This window comes from Hypomesus transpacificus, chromosome 13 (genome assembly GCF_021917145.1).
Source record: "Hypomesus transpacificus isolate Combined female chromosome 13, fHypTra1, whole genome shotgun sequence".
Classification (NCBI taxonomy): Eukaryota; Metazoa; Chordata; class Actinopteri; order Osmeriformes; family Osmeridae; genus Hypomesus; species Hypomesus transpacificus.
In genome coordinates, this window is record NC_061072.1 from 1,291,330 (window position 1) to 1,308,347 (window position 17,018).

Genomic DNA, 17,018 nt, shown 5'->3' on the forward strand with positions numbered 1-17,018 from the left:
GGATGGGCAGCTGTTGCTGTACAGGGAGAAGAGCAGAGGGGAAATGATGCAGCCCTGAGGAGATCCGGTGCTGATGGACCGGGAGTCAGAGACGTGTGTTCCCAGCTTAACACACTGCTTCCTGTCTGACAGGAAGTCTAATCCACCTGCAGGTGGAGTCAGGCATGTTCAGCTGGGAGAGCTTGTACTGGAGCAGGGCGGGATGATGGCATTTAAGGCAGAGCTAAAGGAGACATGAAATGAAAACTTCATTTTATGAGGTTATTTAACATTAATATGAGTTCCCCTAGCCTGCCTTTGGTCCCCCAGTGGCTAGAATTTTCGATAAGTGTAAACCAAGCCCTGCGTGTTCTTCTCCGCCTTTGACAAAATGAAGGCTCAATTGCTCTGTTTGAAAATCTCCCCCTACTGACGTAGATAAGGGGAAGGTTACCTCCCGTCTCTCTGCTTTGCCCGTCCAGATCATCTGGCCCGCCCATGAGAAACTGAGCTACCACCGTGCAAGGGCGAGGGCGATATCGGTTTTTCCTGGAGAGACATCATGGCGAGCAAACAAACGAAGCATAACAGTTGCTCAGTGCTTGGATGTACAAATCAAAACAAAAGTATTTTTTTTGTTCCTTCATCCAAGCTTCTGCACAACCAGTATCTTAATTTGATTTTCGCTGGAATTGCGCCGACACAACTTCACAAAGTTTTGTATGTCAGCGCCAAACATTTCAGCCTCTACTGTTTCCTCAACTTGAGCCAATACAAAACTGGCCTTGCTGAAAAAAAATTCTGGATCATTACTAACTCTCCTTGGTCAAGCTACAAACCTTGGACAAGTAAGTTTACTAACGCTATATAATTTTGTTGCTTTACTGTATATGGTTACCTAGCTTGCTACCCTTAGAATGTGGCTGTAACATTAGCTCTGCAGCTAACAGCTGAGTTACTGTTGCTAATGTAAAGATAGATGGCATGAAGTATGTGTGTGAATACAAACGCTGTAACGCCAGTGTTGTACACTTCTTTGCTATTTGGATAACCGTTATGCTGTTGGTGTTATGGCACGGGCGATATCCGCCTTTCTCCTCATTGAAATTATTTATGAGTGTGCACCTCTGCAAACCAGGGTGATCAGATGAGAATGGGCAAATTCGAGGCATCTTACAGCAACGGGGCTACGAGCTAGCTGAGTTACTGACGCTAATGTAAAGGTAGATGGCATCAAGTGTGTGTGTGAATACAAATGCTGTAACGCGAGTGTTGTACACTTCTTTGTTATTTGGATAACCATTCTGCTGTTGGTGTTATGGCGCGCGATATCCGCCTTTCTCTTCATTGAAATGACTATGAGTGTGCACCTCTGCAAACCAGGGTGATCAGATGAGAATGGCTTAATTCGAGGCATCTTACAGCAACGGGGGCTACGAGCCATTGCGATACATCCGTTGTAAACATTAGCGCCTGTTGCCGCCCCTCTCCTCCTCATTAGCATTTAAAGCTACAGACACCAAAACAGCACGTTCTGAGGAAAGCTCATTGTGGGACTACTCGTAGTGGCTATAATTCTGCACCATGGCTGAATTTCGGGAAAGACTTCAGATACAGTATTAGGGGACCACAAAGGCCTATAAAAAAGCATCCAAAAACAGCATTTCATATCTCCTTTAAAGTCCACAAACAGGATCCTGGCGTAGAATGCTGGGGAGTCCAGGGGTCTCATTTATAAAGCTTGCGTACGCACAAAACGGGGCTGAAAATGTGCGTACGCCACTTTCCACGCAAAGGTTGTGATTTATAAAAACAAACTTGACGGTAGAATGTGCGGTCCTCCACGCAAACTCTGACCCTCCCGTAGGCCTACGCACATTTTCGAAACAGTTGGAATTGGCGACGCAGATGACCATACTGTAGTCAGACAGACTGCATAAAGTAAATGTGGGAAGAACGATTAGGCTACTCGCAATATTTAGTATATATTTTTTTCCCAGTCGATTTCATCATTATCATGAAGATTAAATCCAGCAGTGTTATTTGCGCTTGTACTGAGTGATAATTGTTCCATAAAAACCTTGTACAATCCAACTCAAATTTGAAATCAAAATTCAGCGCTGTTTCACCATCAGATTGTCCCCTACGGGAGTGTAGCAGGGGGAGATTCCCCGACTGCATGGAATACAGGATAACATCACATATCCTACCTTTAGATAACTGCAGAACACAGTGTATAACTAAATATATTTCTTTAATACTGTGAATTTATCATCATATGTCAAAAACTGGAAATAAAGTTGTTAAAATTCCCGCGCAATCGCTACGTCCTCGTTATCAGTCCAGAATTACTGTTCATAACAAAACGCTTTTGTTTCCAATTTTATTATTTTTATCCCGACTTGCGGTATCACTGGCACAGTTGAAACCACTCGCACTGTTGTTTTTATTGGTGATTGGAATAGGCTAACAGTGTCTGAGAAGTAGTCATGCGCCAGGATTCACCGTAAAAAACAACGCACGGTTTTATAAATCTGAATTTTTGTGTGCGTACGCCATTTTAGGCTTTTGGGCGTACATACACTTTTTCTAAGAGTTCTACGCACAGTTTTATAAATGAGACCCCATGTGCTGTAGGGTGAAGTGGAGGGCCATGTTAACTGCGTCGTCCACAGACCTGTTGGCTCTGTAGGCAAACTGCAGGGGGTCCAGGAGGGGGTCTGTGATGGCTTTGAGGTGTGCCAGCACCAGGCGCTCGAAAGACTTCATTACCACAGAGGTTAGGGCGACGGGTCTGTAGTCATTATGTCCTGCTGGCCTTGGCTTTTTGGGCACAGGGATGATGGTGGAGGACTTGAGACAGGCTGGCACATGGTATGTCTCCAAGGAGGTGTTGAAGATGGTGGTGAACACCAAACAACTGGTCAGCGCAGTGCTTGAGGGTGGCTGAAGATACAGAGTCCGGCCCAGTAGTGATGTGTCGTTCGTGAACGATTCGTTCATTTTGAACAAATCCTTATAAGGACTCGGGAGTAACGAGTCCTCTCAACGAGTGATTCGTTCATTTCCCGACTCGGTCTTTCTACGAGTCTTTGGATCATTTTTCACGTGACCTGCATAGGCTCTGTAGCTAGAGGAAACGAACGATTCGTTCCTTTCCCGACTCGGTCTTTCTACGAGTCTTTGGATCATTTTTCACGTGACCTGTATAGGCTGTAGCAAGAGGAAACGAACGATTCGTTCCTTTCCCGACTCGGTCTTTCTACGAGTCTTTGGATCATTTTTCACGTGACCTGCATAGGCTCTGTAGCTAGAGGAAACGAATTATTAGTTCCTTCCCCGACTCGGTCTTTCTACGAGTCTTTGGATCCTTTTTTCACGTGACCTGCATTGTATTTTTTAGTAGAGGAAACAGTTTCCTTATTCCCTTTCGCGTGGCCGCTGTTTTAGTAAGACGTGAATGAATGATATTCGCTCAAGTCATCATACTGACTGGTTTTGTTATTTTCACTTTACATTTACACTTACAGTTTAGTGCAGTGTAATTGTTTGACGTGATAATTAAATGCTAGTGTGATAATACATGACCAAATCATACAAACTCATGATACATTATTTTAATGCAGGAATTTATTTTGAAATAGTATTTGCTGGTGCACATGTCATGCACTAACCTACAGTGGACGTATAGGGGCTATACGTCCTTTGCAGTGGACGTATAGCCCCCAACCCCCCCCCCCCCCCCCTGAAATGAACAAATGACTCGAAAAAAGATTCGTTCATTTTACTGAACGAGATTCAAAGAACCGAATCAGTAAAAAGAACCGAACTTCCCATCACTACGGCCCAGCTACTTTGCGAGGGTTCTAAAGGCCGATTTATACTTCTGCGTCTCCGTTAACGGACAGACGCACGCACGTAGTCGGACGGATTGGTTGAATTTATACTACTCCGACGGCTCTGCGAGCTAAAAGCAATTCACAGCCAGAACAGTAGATGGCGCTGCACTGCGATGCTAGCTAGGTTATCGAAGAGTCGGAGCTAATGTACAAATGAACCGTTTCATCAATAAAATAAGCACATTTTCAGCAACTACACTGCCCATTTCTCGTCACGTTTTAATTCAGATGCTGATTTATATGTACTATTTAGCTGAAATAAGAGTTATTTCAGCTAAAATAAAAAAAACTTACAACAATGGCGGTCAAAGGATTCTGTTCTCTTGTTGGTCACGGCAACCACGCCCCCACCCCTGACGCAAGCGGTTCTTAATACGGACCAATCATAGCCAAGGGGTATCCGTAAAAAGACGCACGGACAGACGGACAGACGGATAGTCAGGAAAATAAGGAGGCACACTCAGAGCTCTGCGAGGGCCCTGCGAGGACACGCAGAGGGCGTTTCTTGACGGAGAGGGCGTTCCCCGTGTGCGTGTGCGTAAAAACACAGAAGTATAAATCGGCCTTAACTCTTGAAAAGTCTCTTCAACTCTTCAAACTTCTCCCTCCTGAATGGAGAGTTGTCACTGTGGGTGGGGGGGGCAGTTCAGGACAGTCCTGTTGTCTTTCAAATCTGCAGTGGAACGCTAGTTGGGAGTCGTTAACGGTGTGGGGGGCTCTGGGCTTGTAGTTGGTGATCTTCCGGAGCCCTTTCCAGACAGAAGCAGTGTGGTTAGCAGAGAATTGGTGTTTTAGTCTCTCTGAGTACAGCCATACAAAATGAACAAAATAATGAATGTGCAACATGTATGCACAGTCAATGAACACAAAATTTGAGGATGATATGTCAAGTGACCAAAAAGCTATTGAAGTTTCAAACTTTCTGAAATTCACTGAAAATAGTTTGAGGTGAAAATTAAAAAACTAAAGGCTGTGCAACATGTATACATAGAGAATCGAACAACAATTATTGGGGGAGATAGTTTTGTAAATGTTGACTGGAGGTAATAGAATAAAAACGACCGGAAGAATCGGGAACCTAACCGTAAATGCAATGCCACCTTCAAGCTGAGGGGGTGGGGGTCTGGTCACTGGTAGCGTGACCACGTCTTGTAGTCTATAAGGTTCTGTGAATATGCCCCTTTCAAAGGCAAATGTTCAATAAAGTATATTTTAGACACAGTTCTCAAGCTTTTATTTATTACATTATTACCAAGTCTTGATCACGTTATATCCATTAATAGGCGTTTGGTTTTGTAGGATGAACATATAAAACAGGCCACATTTCACTAATGATCAATTGAAGGCAGTGTGAATTTCGTGGCATTTTGTTTGAATTTAAAGTTGACAGTAAGCTATAGTAAGTCTGCATTATGGAAGATTTTGGATACCAAAATAACTATTAAGCTTTCTTTGCCTGGCGAGAACAACGATGGAGCTGTTCATGTTAACAGTTTATTTCATCCATACAATGCATTGGAAAAGTAGCTTACTCTAGTTACATTAACTCTATGGCTTGAAGGTTTCCCACTTCTTTGGAGTGCTTGACTGAAGGTCTGTGCTCTGATAGGTCAGAAGTTGGTTCGATTGCATTGAAGCTCGATTGCTCTACCTGTCCTCGATATCCCGGATGTTAAAAATCTGATTTTTTTAAGCTCAAAATATTTTGGGTCGAATTTGATAGGCTCGATTTTTTTCAGCTTGAAAATTTTCGGATCGAATTTGATAGGGGCGAGTTTTTTATGGTTGAATTTTTAAGATCTCATTTTTTTGGCTCGAATTTGAGCAACCTGAATTTTATTTTACATTGAAATATATTCAGATGAGAATTCAGTGTTGTTTAAATTTCAATATTAAGTATTCGATGCCTTTTAAAATTAAAAACATTATGGCACTGATTTGCATCCATATAAGTGCACCTATAAGTCAGGGGGGGGTGCCCGGCAGACCTAGCATTATCCTTGTGCAGTTGCGTATTGCAGGCATGCTTAAAGCCCCTGTTACGGCAGCAGATCGACTATCTGTGTCATTCCTTGAAGCACTCGGGGGAAGTAACATTTCTTTATCTTGACGTAACCTGTCTTTACATAAAATAAATGGTTCTAATCTTTCCCAGTTAAGCAGCACGGTCAAAAAACTGTGTGCCTCCGTGCCTCTGTTCCTTCTAACAAACATGCTCTCTTCACATGGTTGACAACATGTCAAAATAAAAGTCTCTAATTTACAGAGGTATTCATTATGATAACAAGGTAATAAAATAATAATATTACAGAAATAATACACATATTGTTCATATTGGCATTGTAAAACTTACGCGAGTGGTAAATTGCGACGGTGGGCAGGAAGGGTCAAAAAGGAGGACAAAAGGGCGAAAAGACGGACACGCAACAGCGGTCCGGACAAAAGGCTGGAAAACCGGACTGTCCGGCCGAAATCCGGACGTCTGGTCACCCTAGTTGAGGATCTCCCTTTACTTAAGAAAATAAAACTGCCACTGTCACTTGGCATTGCATGGTCTTGTGTTTTGCATTTGTCTCCGCTCAAAATGGTTCGTTCGCAAAATGACTGATTGACGCCTCCAAATCCACCCATTTACACTTTAAACTATGTATAAGCAATGTATAGGGTCATAACACAATGTTTACATCTTTAAACATGTCTTTATTAACAATTCACTAACTAATAAAAATATATGTAGCCTATATCTAGGCAAACCCTAACCATAATATAGGCCTACTGTTTTTCAAGTCTATATTGTCATGAGATTTTATTGTTGACTGGCCTACTTTTGTAGTAAAAAATAAAATAAAGGAGTAAATATATAGCCTACACTTAAATGCAATTCATACAAAATAACGTGACGAAAGTTACTGAGTCATCCAAAGTTGCTGTAGCTAGCTACATGCTATGGTAGCCTTTGACAGTTATGGTTTAACTCAACAGCCTGCTAAACATGGCCGCCCTTCTCAACCATTCAAGTGCTAGCGCCGTCCATGCTAATCAGGGACGGCATTCTGATTCGCCGTCCATGCTACTATGCTCCCTCTAGCGACGGACGTCCCTGCAAATCCATCGCCGTCCATGATCTATGCTCCCTCTATCGGTGGATGTCCCTGCTAATCAGGGACGGCACTCTGAACAGCATCGCCGTCCATGATCTATGCTCCCCCTAGCGACGGACGTCCCTGCTAATCAGGGACGGCACTCTGAACAGCATCGCTGTCCGTCCGTCCATCCATGCAAAGATCAGGCAGCCAAACTCCCCCCAGCGAGGCCGTCCATATGGCCGTCCATGACGCAAAAAAAAGATTTAGCTGCCTCTCAATAGGTGCCTGTGCCCCAGTAGAGTTTTATGTCTAACAACGCCCCTGCTGTAACACCCTTAGGGCAGGATTTCCTTCGGCTTCAAAGCTAATATCTTTATTGTGTTTTTTTATTGGCAGACAAAACCAGGATAGGCCTACATTATCATAATGTTTTGCAATGTTTGATTTAAGAACCAACGGAGTCTTACAATTAACCCTACCTACATTTCAGAAGGTTAGTTCAAAATAAAGCCTAGTTCTTACCACAAACCCAACCAGAAACGTTCACACCGTATTTAAGGACTATTAGAAACAGGGGTAGTTGAGGGGATGAACAAAATCAGAAAAAACATGCGTTTTTTCCCGCAAATATTTAGGTGTAGAAATGTGGTCCATCCCTTACCACAATGAGTGTTTCCTGGTTGCATTCCCTAGAGCTGTAGAAAGTACACACAAAACTGCGAGCCTCAGGTAGGCTACATTTTTTGCACTTTTCTTGGCAGGCACCAAGGACGCAGATATCACAAATGGAGACTCGAACCGGCGAGTTATATTTGGAAAGAAGTGACCATTTTGCATTTATGGAGAGCGGTGTTTTGTACGTTTGGGGCGGATGTCAGGTAAGGAAATATCGATGCATCGGAAATAAATTATATAAAATCAATTATTACAAAAATGCCAGGGGTGATAACGAAATAAAAGGTTCTAATATGCGCGCAATTAAGTTGTATCTCTTTAGAAACTATTTGCCATGACAATATTTGGAAAACCACAATGGTCCCTATATAGGCCTATGATCTAAGAGTAATCACATTCACTTGTGCTTTCTCGCATGTAGGCTAATGTCACGACGTTTGATTAATTATTCCCATTGTCGTCTCTATTGAGTTTTATTATTTGAAATTTGTATTGACAAATATAAGCTGAGTGTTCCCTGTGTTTTGACAGTCTAGCTCTGGAACAGAAACTGTGTTACCCGGTGATGAGATTTGGTTTTACGATTTGGACAGCGGAGTATGGTAAGTCGTTGTCTAAGATTGACTTGAAAAACAAAACGAATGACCAATGTTTTTCACCCATGTACTTAACTTCATAATTTGTAAAATTCCCAGAACAAATTATCCACTTTCTCCATTTGGTTTTGTGTCGAGAAATATCTACTCACTTGCAAACACACGTTTTCTCCAACTTCTCATTCACATGCATGTATTGTTAGGGACAAGTGGGAAATGGACGGGGAAGTCCCCCCGGCCTTATCAGGTGCCAGTGGCTCTTATCATAATGGCACCCTGTACATCTTTGGAGGCTGTGACACTAACGGACACACCAACCAGGTGATACATCACAAGCCCTATGTAACTTTTAAAGTAAAACTGATATCAGTTTGTAGCTCAAATGTCAATACATGCCTAAAAGCAGTCTGACACGTTTTTCAGGGACATGCATGCTTGATCTGAGAACTATCTGTGACATACAGCTATTGCGTAACATGATAGCTCTTAAGGGGGAGGGGGATATTTTGTTTTAAGTGGGGAACACAAACTTAGGGTGGCATGTTGATTGTTAAATGCTTCTGGTGTGATCTCAGGGATGCTTTGGAAATAAACTGGATTGGGACACATTGTTTAGTTCAGTAAGTCAGGGAATGTAGAAGCATTTATTGTTTACCTGATGACAAAAACAATTTCCTCCATGCAGCTGTACAGTGTAAATCTTAAAAAGGAGAGCTGCATTTGGAAGAGAGTGACAGACACCATAGGAACTGCCCCGTCACCCAGAGATAAGCACAGCTGCTGGGTGCACAGAAACAGGTAAAACCCACACACTTAAATAAGACCAGATAACATATTGTAGGATTACTTTGTAGAAATATTGAGATCATGCCTTAACGCCTTTGTATTGTAGTGTATTAGTTAACTGTGTTTCCTTGTTGCTGTAATACTGTTTGGGTGTTCGCAGACTGATTTACTTTGGAGGATATGGATGTAAAACTATTCGAGAGGTCAACAATTCAAAGAGGTTCACAGTGGATGACATGTCTTTGGTAATGGATAAAAAGGAAATATACATTAACAATTATTTTTTCTTACCAAGTTGTCTACAAAGACCTGTTAACCCTGTTTTGGTCCCACAGGTGACAACAGGGAATCCATTCTTTAGGTTTTGGGGGTGGAACAATGAGGTCTATGTCTTTGACACTCTCACTTCTGCGTGGAGTGAACCAGAAACTCACGTGAGTGTGTGGAATATTTGAAGTGTGTGCTTGCTTCAGCAGCGGTTATTGACTTAATTGCCTGTTAACCTGTATTTACTACCTGTGATTGAACAGAAGTTGTTGATACGCTATGTCCTCTTGGTTTCTTTCTGCAGGGTGTTGCCCCTGCCCCCCGAGCGTCTCATGCCAGTGCCACCCTTTGGTCTAAAGGTTACGTGTGTGGGGGTCAGGTGAGTAGCCATTCATTGAAATCCAATGTCAGTGTTTGATAATCACACTGTTCACTGTTGTTTCATGTTCTGCATGTATGGCAATGAATGTACACACCTAAACTGATAATAAGGTATCCAGGTGCAGCACATCATTTATTTGTCTACTAAAATATATCTCACATTGCTACAACTGATCATGGTAATTGGCTCATGTCCCTGTTCTTACAGTGTATTCATATTGCTCTGACAGGAGACTGTGCACCTGGACCTCCATTGTCTAGATCTGGAGACCTGGATGTGGACACAAATGTGAGACCACTTCCTTGTTCTATCTTTGTATCACTTTTGAGCTTCATAATGTCTCTGTTTCTTTTTTCACACAATAATTGTTTTATCTCTAAATGCGTGCATGTATGTGTATGTGTCATGTTGGATTCCTTCAGTGCACCCTCCTCGTCATGCATACCCCTGGGGCGTTCCTTACACACCCTGTGCCCTGCGTCTGACCACACACTGTTCTTGTATGGTGGATTAGGTATTACTGGAGAGCCAATGAGTAAGTCTAAATGTACACTTCAAGTCTGACTCCTTAATAAATTGCATGATCTTCTAAGTTTCACAGGACCTTCTAAAGTAGGTCTGTTATGATAAAATAAAATAACCCCCATGACATCACATCTAACATATCCCTTCAAGAGCTGCCTAGCTATGTGTAGTAGGCAGAGTATATTATTTTACAATAGTAGTTTTACAAGTTTGATTTGTATTTACAACACTATGGTTTGAACACCTTGGGTGAATTTCTCTGTTGGTACTAAAAGTTGTTATGCTTCTTTCTCTTTTCAAACATTTCCCCTTAGGTGATGGGTGGGAGTTTGACACACAGAGGAGAGAATGGAGAGAACGGGTTCACCCACACCGCGACAAGCCCAGGTAGGAGACGACCTGTCCAGGTCAAACGTTTCTGATTACATGTCAGGAATCCTCTGAGAGCACAAAGTCTCCTGAGGGCTCCAGCACACCCTACAATGTTGTAATGTGTTGCAAGTAAGGCATATGTTTGTTTCTCAGAATGGCTTTGCACGCATTAAAGGTCCCTGTTATGGCAACCAGTCACTTCCTCTCATACAGGCACTGACAAATACACATACAGTCACAAACTTGTACTTGTTATATTCACCCCCCAGATGATTTGCAGCATAACTTGGAACATGAAGCACAAACAATATGGTGATATGCACTGACACACTTATCCAAAACCTTACAGGTTGTGGCATTCCGCATGTCTGGGCAAGGACAATGATGTGGTTGTCTTCGGGGGTTGCAAAGACTTCTCCCTACTGATGGACTCGGTATGTAAAGACAAATGATAATGGCTGTTTCATTGACAGCAAAATAAAGTATTGAACAAATGTGAACCTGATTGGATGACCAAATCATCATATGATAAAAAAAATGTATATCAAGTTACAGCTACAGTAGCATAGTTGTTATTCAAACATCCATACTAGGAGTAATAGTATGATAGACGTTAAGTCAAGCACAGATATAATCTGAAATATAAACTGTCACTGGAGTTTGAAAAGTAGTTTTCCTTTTGAATGCTGACTTGCAACATCAGTTCTCAGTTTGTAACATTACTTTAAGTTAACACTTTGTGGCGTAAGAGCCTTGTAATTTGAAGCAGTAAACAAGAAGTTCCTAAAATTGGAAAGTGTAACTTTTGAAGAATAGGTAAATTGTCTATTTTACTACTGCAGAGATATCAGGAAAAAAATAAAATACCTTCAACACGTTCAAAATGTTTTGGGGCGGAGCAAATACCCTTCCTAAAAGGAAAGTTGCCTTTTGCTTATTTCTCAACACAAGAAAGGCCCCCAGAATAGTGTTTTGGCTGGAACATAAAGGAATATGCTGAGTATAATAATCCTCATCTTATACCAGTTGTATAAGACATAAGAACAGCTAATTCGTAGTTAAGGTGATTTCAAGGGACCCTGTTTACTCGTTGTAATATGCACACATTTCCCTCATGAATAGCCTAAAACATACTAGATGGAATTTGAGAGTACAGTGTTTTTACTAGTTCAACCTTGTGTCTAAAGATCACTATCCTAAGGTCCCCATTGCAAAACCACTGCAAAGACATTCTTGTGTTCCAGAACCAACCATACCCCCTCCTCAGGTAAGACAGCTTGTACCCAAGTGAAAACTAATGTATTTCTGAATTACACCACTTAACTGCTAGTCCTGCAGATGAGTCCTAGCAGGATCCTGACTGGACTATTTCAGTGTGTGTATTGATAGCTTACTGTACTCCTTATGTTACAACTGCAATTATAGTTATTGGAATTTGTTGCAAGCTTCTCCTCACTGCAACATTCTATGACAAGTACTTTTTTGTATTTGTGTTGCAAAGGGAAACCACCTATACTTGGGGAAAGCCAATAATTTTCGCCCTGTGTCTTTCCTCAAGTGGTTGAGACTCATTTGGAATTACTTCAGCTTGTTTGATGCTTTGGTGAAAAAGTAATATGTGGCATAAAATATTAACTTGAATGTAAACATTAAATTGGGCATTAAGGTCATCAGATGCCCTATGCAAACCTAAAAAAATGGCAGCGCATGCAGGCTGAAAGGATCATTCTGCATACATTATATGTGCACATATACACACAGAGATATATATAGTATATAAAATGGCATTACATTTATATTTCAGATGTAAATTGACATACATGATACTGTATTATAGAGGTGGAAAAATATCGCAATACAATATTTTTACAATATGTATCGTAGAGTTATGGCAATATATTTACAATATATAAAGTATCAAACGTCCGTTCGTTCATTCGTTATCTGCCGCTTGTCCGGGGGTCAGGTCGCGGGGGCAGCAACCTAAGCAGGGAGGCCCAGACTTCCCTCTCCCCGGCCACTTCCACCAGCTCTTCCTGGGGGACCCCAAGGCGTTCCCAGGCCAGCCAAGAGACATAGTCCCTCCAGCGTGTCCTGGGTCTTCCCCGGGGCCTGTTCCCAGTGGGACGTGCCCAGAACACCTCACCAGGGAGGCGTCCAGGAGGCATCCTAATCAGATGCCCGAGCCACCTCAGCTGGCTCCTCTCAACGTGGAGGAGCAGCGGTTCTACTCTGAGCCCCTCCCAGATGACCGAGCTTCTCACCCTATCTCTAAGGGAGAGCCAGGACACCCTGCGGAGAAAGCTCATTTCGGCCGGTTGTATTCGCAATCTTGTTCTTTCGGTCACTACCCACAATTCGTGACCATAGGTGAGTGTAGGAACGAAGATCGACTGGTAAATAGAGAGCTTCGCCTTCTGACTCAGCTCCTTCTTTACCACGACGGACCGAGCAGAGCCCGCATCACTGCGGACGTCGCACTGATCCGCCTGTCGATCTCGCGCTCCATTTTTCCCTCACTCGTGAACAAGACCCCGAAATACTTGAACTCCTCCGCTTGGGTCAAGATCTCCTCCCCGACCCGGAGATTGCACTCCACCCTTTTCCGGTCGATAACCATGGCCTCAGATTTGGAGGTGCTGATTCGCATCCCAGCCACTTCGCATCAGTTGCGAACCGCTCCAGTGAGAGCTGAAGGTCGCGGCCCAATGAAGCCAATAGGACGACATCATCTGCAAAAAGCAGTGACCCAATCCTGAGGTCACCAAACTGGACCCCGTCAATGCCCTGGCTGCGCCCAGAAATTCTGTCCATATAAGTAATGAACAGAATCGGTGACAGCCCTGGCAGAGTCCAACCCTCACCGGGAACAAGTTCGACTTACTACCGGCAATGCGGACCAAACTCTGGCACCGGTCGTACAGGGACCGGACAGCCCCAATCAGGGAATCCGGTACCCCGTTCCCAGCAGACCCTCACATTACGTTTGGGCCTGCCAGGCCTGACTGGCGTCCTCCCCCACCATCGTAGCCAACTCACCACCAGGTGGTGATCAGTTGACAGCTCACCTCTCCTCCCCCGAGTGTCCAAGACATTCGGCCCCAAGTCCGATGACAAGACTACAAAGTCGATCATCGAACTGAGACACCCTTATGCTTGAACGTGGTGCTCGTTATGGACAAGCCGTGTCTAGCAGAGAAGTCCAACAACAAAACACTGCTCGGCTTTAGAACTGTCATTGCCCACATGAGCATTGAAGTCCCCCAGGAGGACGAGGGAATCTCCGGGAGGAGCGCTTTCCAGCACCCCCCCCCCAGAGACTCCAAAAAGGGTGGGTACTCTGAGCTGCCGTTTGGTGTGTAAGCACAAACAACAGTGAGGACCCGTCCCCCCACCCGAAGGCTGAGGGAGGCTACCCTCTTATCCAACGCGGTGATACCCAATGTACAGGCGCCAAATCGAGGGGAAACAAGTATTCCCACCCCGGCTCGACGCCTCTCTACCTCGCGCACCAGCTCAAGCTTCTTTCCCGCCAGCGGGAGAGCTAGAGCTAGCTTCTGCAGCTGAAGATCGGACCGCCAAGGCCCCCGCCTTCGGCCGCCGCCCGTCTCACACTGCACCCGACCCCCATGACCTCTCCTGTTGGTGATGAGGTGGTGAGCTCACTGGAAGGGGGTCCCACGTTGCTTCTTCGGGCTGAGCCCGGCCGGGCCCCATGGGAAAAGGCCCGGCCACCAGGCGCTCGCCATGAGCCCCACCCCCGGGCCAGGGTGGGGCCCCGGTGACCCGTGTCTGGGCAAGGGCAGGAACCATTGTTGTTTTGCCTCATTTTTTGAGCCACGCTTTGTCTGGTCTTTCACTTGGAACCTGTTTGCCTTGGGTGACCCTACCAGGGGCATAAAGCCCCTGACAACATAGCTTTCAGGATCATTAGGACACGCAAACCCCTCCACTGCGATAAGGCGGTGACTCAGGGAGGGGCCATTTGATACTTTGATACTGATATTGGTTGAGCTACCAGCACGAGACCTACTCTGCACCTGTGTCATGTGTGCATTCATTGCTTTCACAGAAATCGCTTGAACTAAGTTCACTAAATTGTATGTACAACAAAGAAAATGATTGAAAATGTTTAATGTTTTGGAAAAAAATCTGTTAATTGAATTTCAGTTTAATTTAAAATGTTGTTCAAAATATCGTGATATGTATTGTACACCCAGCATCGTGATACGTATTGAATCGTGAGCTGAGTGTATTGTTACACCCCTACTGGATTAGCCTTGTTTTTATGTGTATGTGTGCTTGTCCAACCATAAATTCACAAATTATAAGGTGGTGAAACCAAGTTTACAGGCTGTTGTAACATGTGGTATTTATAACTAAACTAACACTGTTTTGATCCTATTCGAACCAGTGACTAGATGACGTGTGTTAAGGAGCTTAAAGAAAGAGATTTTCTCTAAACCTTTTTTTGTACGCCAACATTTTACATATATGCCGACTACCAACTTTAGGTCTCAGTTTCTTATGTTTCTTATGTTACTTTAAGATATGACTTAGATATGGTTCTAAGTCATAGATATGGTTCTAAGTCATACAGCCTCATCATTTGATGCAGCAAACAAGATGACTTTCCTCAAATTGGCCAATGTAACTTTTGAAGAGAAGGTATATTTTACGGTTTTACTAAAGCAGATAATATAGAAACATCATGTACACGAACAACATGTACATATTTCCCATTACATTGGTTTTCAATTCATAACATATTTAAAGTTTACCTTTGTCAGAAATAGTTTACATATTATCATCCTCATTGTGACTTCTGTTTCCAGATTATGTCAGGACTGCTTAGGACAAAACGCAGAGCTTGTGCAAGAACAAATAACATGGCTGCCACCAAAACTCCTGACAACCGTGAACAAAAAAGTCACCTTTTCAAGTAACTGTCCCAAGGATAAAACACAGCTGGACTCAATTTTAGTTTGACATCATATAGGTTTACTCAGACAAAGGCTGTTTCCTACAATTATTCACTCTTGTGCCATGTTTTTTTTTAATCAGTTTTAATCAAAATCGAGCCCTTCTCTTTTTTAACTTAAAATTCTGTCAGACAACAAATGGAAGAGATCTACCATTATAATATCGTTAAAAGCATATTTAAGTGATACCAATTATTATGTGAATACTCTTTTTACATCATTACAGAAATCAGGATTGTTTGTTGAAAAAAAACTTTAGTTTGTTTAAAGTGTTTGATCTTTTGGTATGTTGTAGCATAAACATATTTTACTGTAAACAAACATATTTTCCTTGTTCAACAATGGTAACTAGTTACAAGGATTTATTGCCAAATATAAGTTGCTGCTGCTCTAATAGAAGTTGGAACATTTTCCGTTTTGGTTTGCAAAGGAATCTATTCCACACCCAATACATAAAATATTCAGCAGTTTACTTAAGAGATTTTAATATGGCATCGTGGATTGGTCATTTACTGTTCAACATAATGTTTGCATATTATCAATCGAAATGCTACTGTTGTACTGTTCTTTGGTATTGGTCACCACTTTTCAGGAGATATTTGATTATTAATCGCAAAGCCAAAATGTGTACTTGTCCATGCATGTGTCATTATTATGATGCTTACATGATTGTGTAGTCATCATCATACCAGATTTTAAAAGAGTATAATAAATGCAAATGGAGGCAATATCAGATTGTGGGGAAATGCCTACATATGGCAATCGCCTTTCTGCTGTGACTACACATCAAGGAAGCAATGTATTTTATAGTTACAAGTGCAAGTGCTGGTATTTGTTGGTAAGCAAAGGCTAAAATAAAAAAGATGGAAGAATTTCAATCATTTCTAATCATATTGAAGAAAGTGAAATTCATCATCAGTGTAAAATTAACTAAATGTCAAATATGCCGATATTTTACTTGAATAAAATGTGTTATGGTCTGGGTCTGCTAAATTAATTAATCAAATTGAATCAAAACTCATCTACCAGAAGGGATTGTAAAATACCAGATTGAAAACGTATCTTTCAGCAGTCATTCTCTTCCTACTGAACAGTATACATCTCTACTCTTTCTCCAAATCCATAACAGTGGTTAATGGACAATAATACATGCTGTCATAAATTGGAGTAGTGGTTATGTCATTGTTTTACTATTTGTCTGTGCTTATGTAGTTTGTCTGTACCTATGTATGTACGTGATCTTCTATGTTTTTTCCTTCTTCATTGTTTTTATATAACATCAACTTGAAAGGGAATGCAGATGAAAATGAGCCTGTATGGCTAAATCTGGTACATTTCCATGAGTTAAGTGCATGTTAATTAATGTGAATTGTCCATTCTGAAATCAAATAAACATAGATGAAATTACTTGAGAGGCATGTGAATACAACATTGCATCTACCCTGAACCAATCTTTCCTAAAATTACAA

General features: G+C 42.4%; 1 protein-coding gene across 1 annotated transcript; it reads left to right on the forward strand.

Annotated features, from left to right (window-relative positions):
• The first annotated feature begins 7,615 nt into the window (after window positions 1-7,615).
• On the forward strand, window positions 7,616-16,956 carry LOC124475399 (kelch domain-containing protein 1-like). Its single transcript, XM_047031977.1, has 13 exons — window positions 7,616-7,842; window positions 8,171-8,241; window positions 8,439-8,556; window positions 8,921-9,033; window positions 9,182-9,266; window positions 9,357-9,455; window positions 9,593-9,667; window positions 9,900-9,958; window positions 10,093-10,205; window positions 10,510-10,582; window positions 10,917-11,001; window positions 11,755-11,834; window positions 15,403-16,956. Exons 1-13 carry the CDS (start codon window positions 7,750-7,752, stop codon window positions 15,554-15,556), a joined length of 1,218 nt encoding a protein of 405 aa, XP_046887933.1. The 5' UTR covers window positions 7,616-7,749; the 3' UTR covers window positions 15,557-16,956.
• The last annotated feature ends 62 nt before the right edge of the window (window positions 16,957-17,018 follow it).

Excerpts from the sequence above, each read along its gene's own strand:
- LOC124475399 (XM_047031977.1), top strand. The coding sequence starts at position 7,750 with ATGGAGACTCGAACCGGCGAGTTATATTTGGAAAGAAGTGACCATTTT. Across the intron at positions 9,959-10,092 it reads ACCTGGATGTGGACACAAAT|TGCACCCTCCTCGTCATGCA; the intron begins GTGAGACCACTT and ends GGATTCCTTCAG. Across the intron at positions 10,206-10,509 it reads TATTACTGGAGAGCCAATGA|GTGATGGGTGGGAGTTTGAC; the intron begins GTAAGTCTAAAT and ends ATTTCCCCTTAG.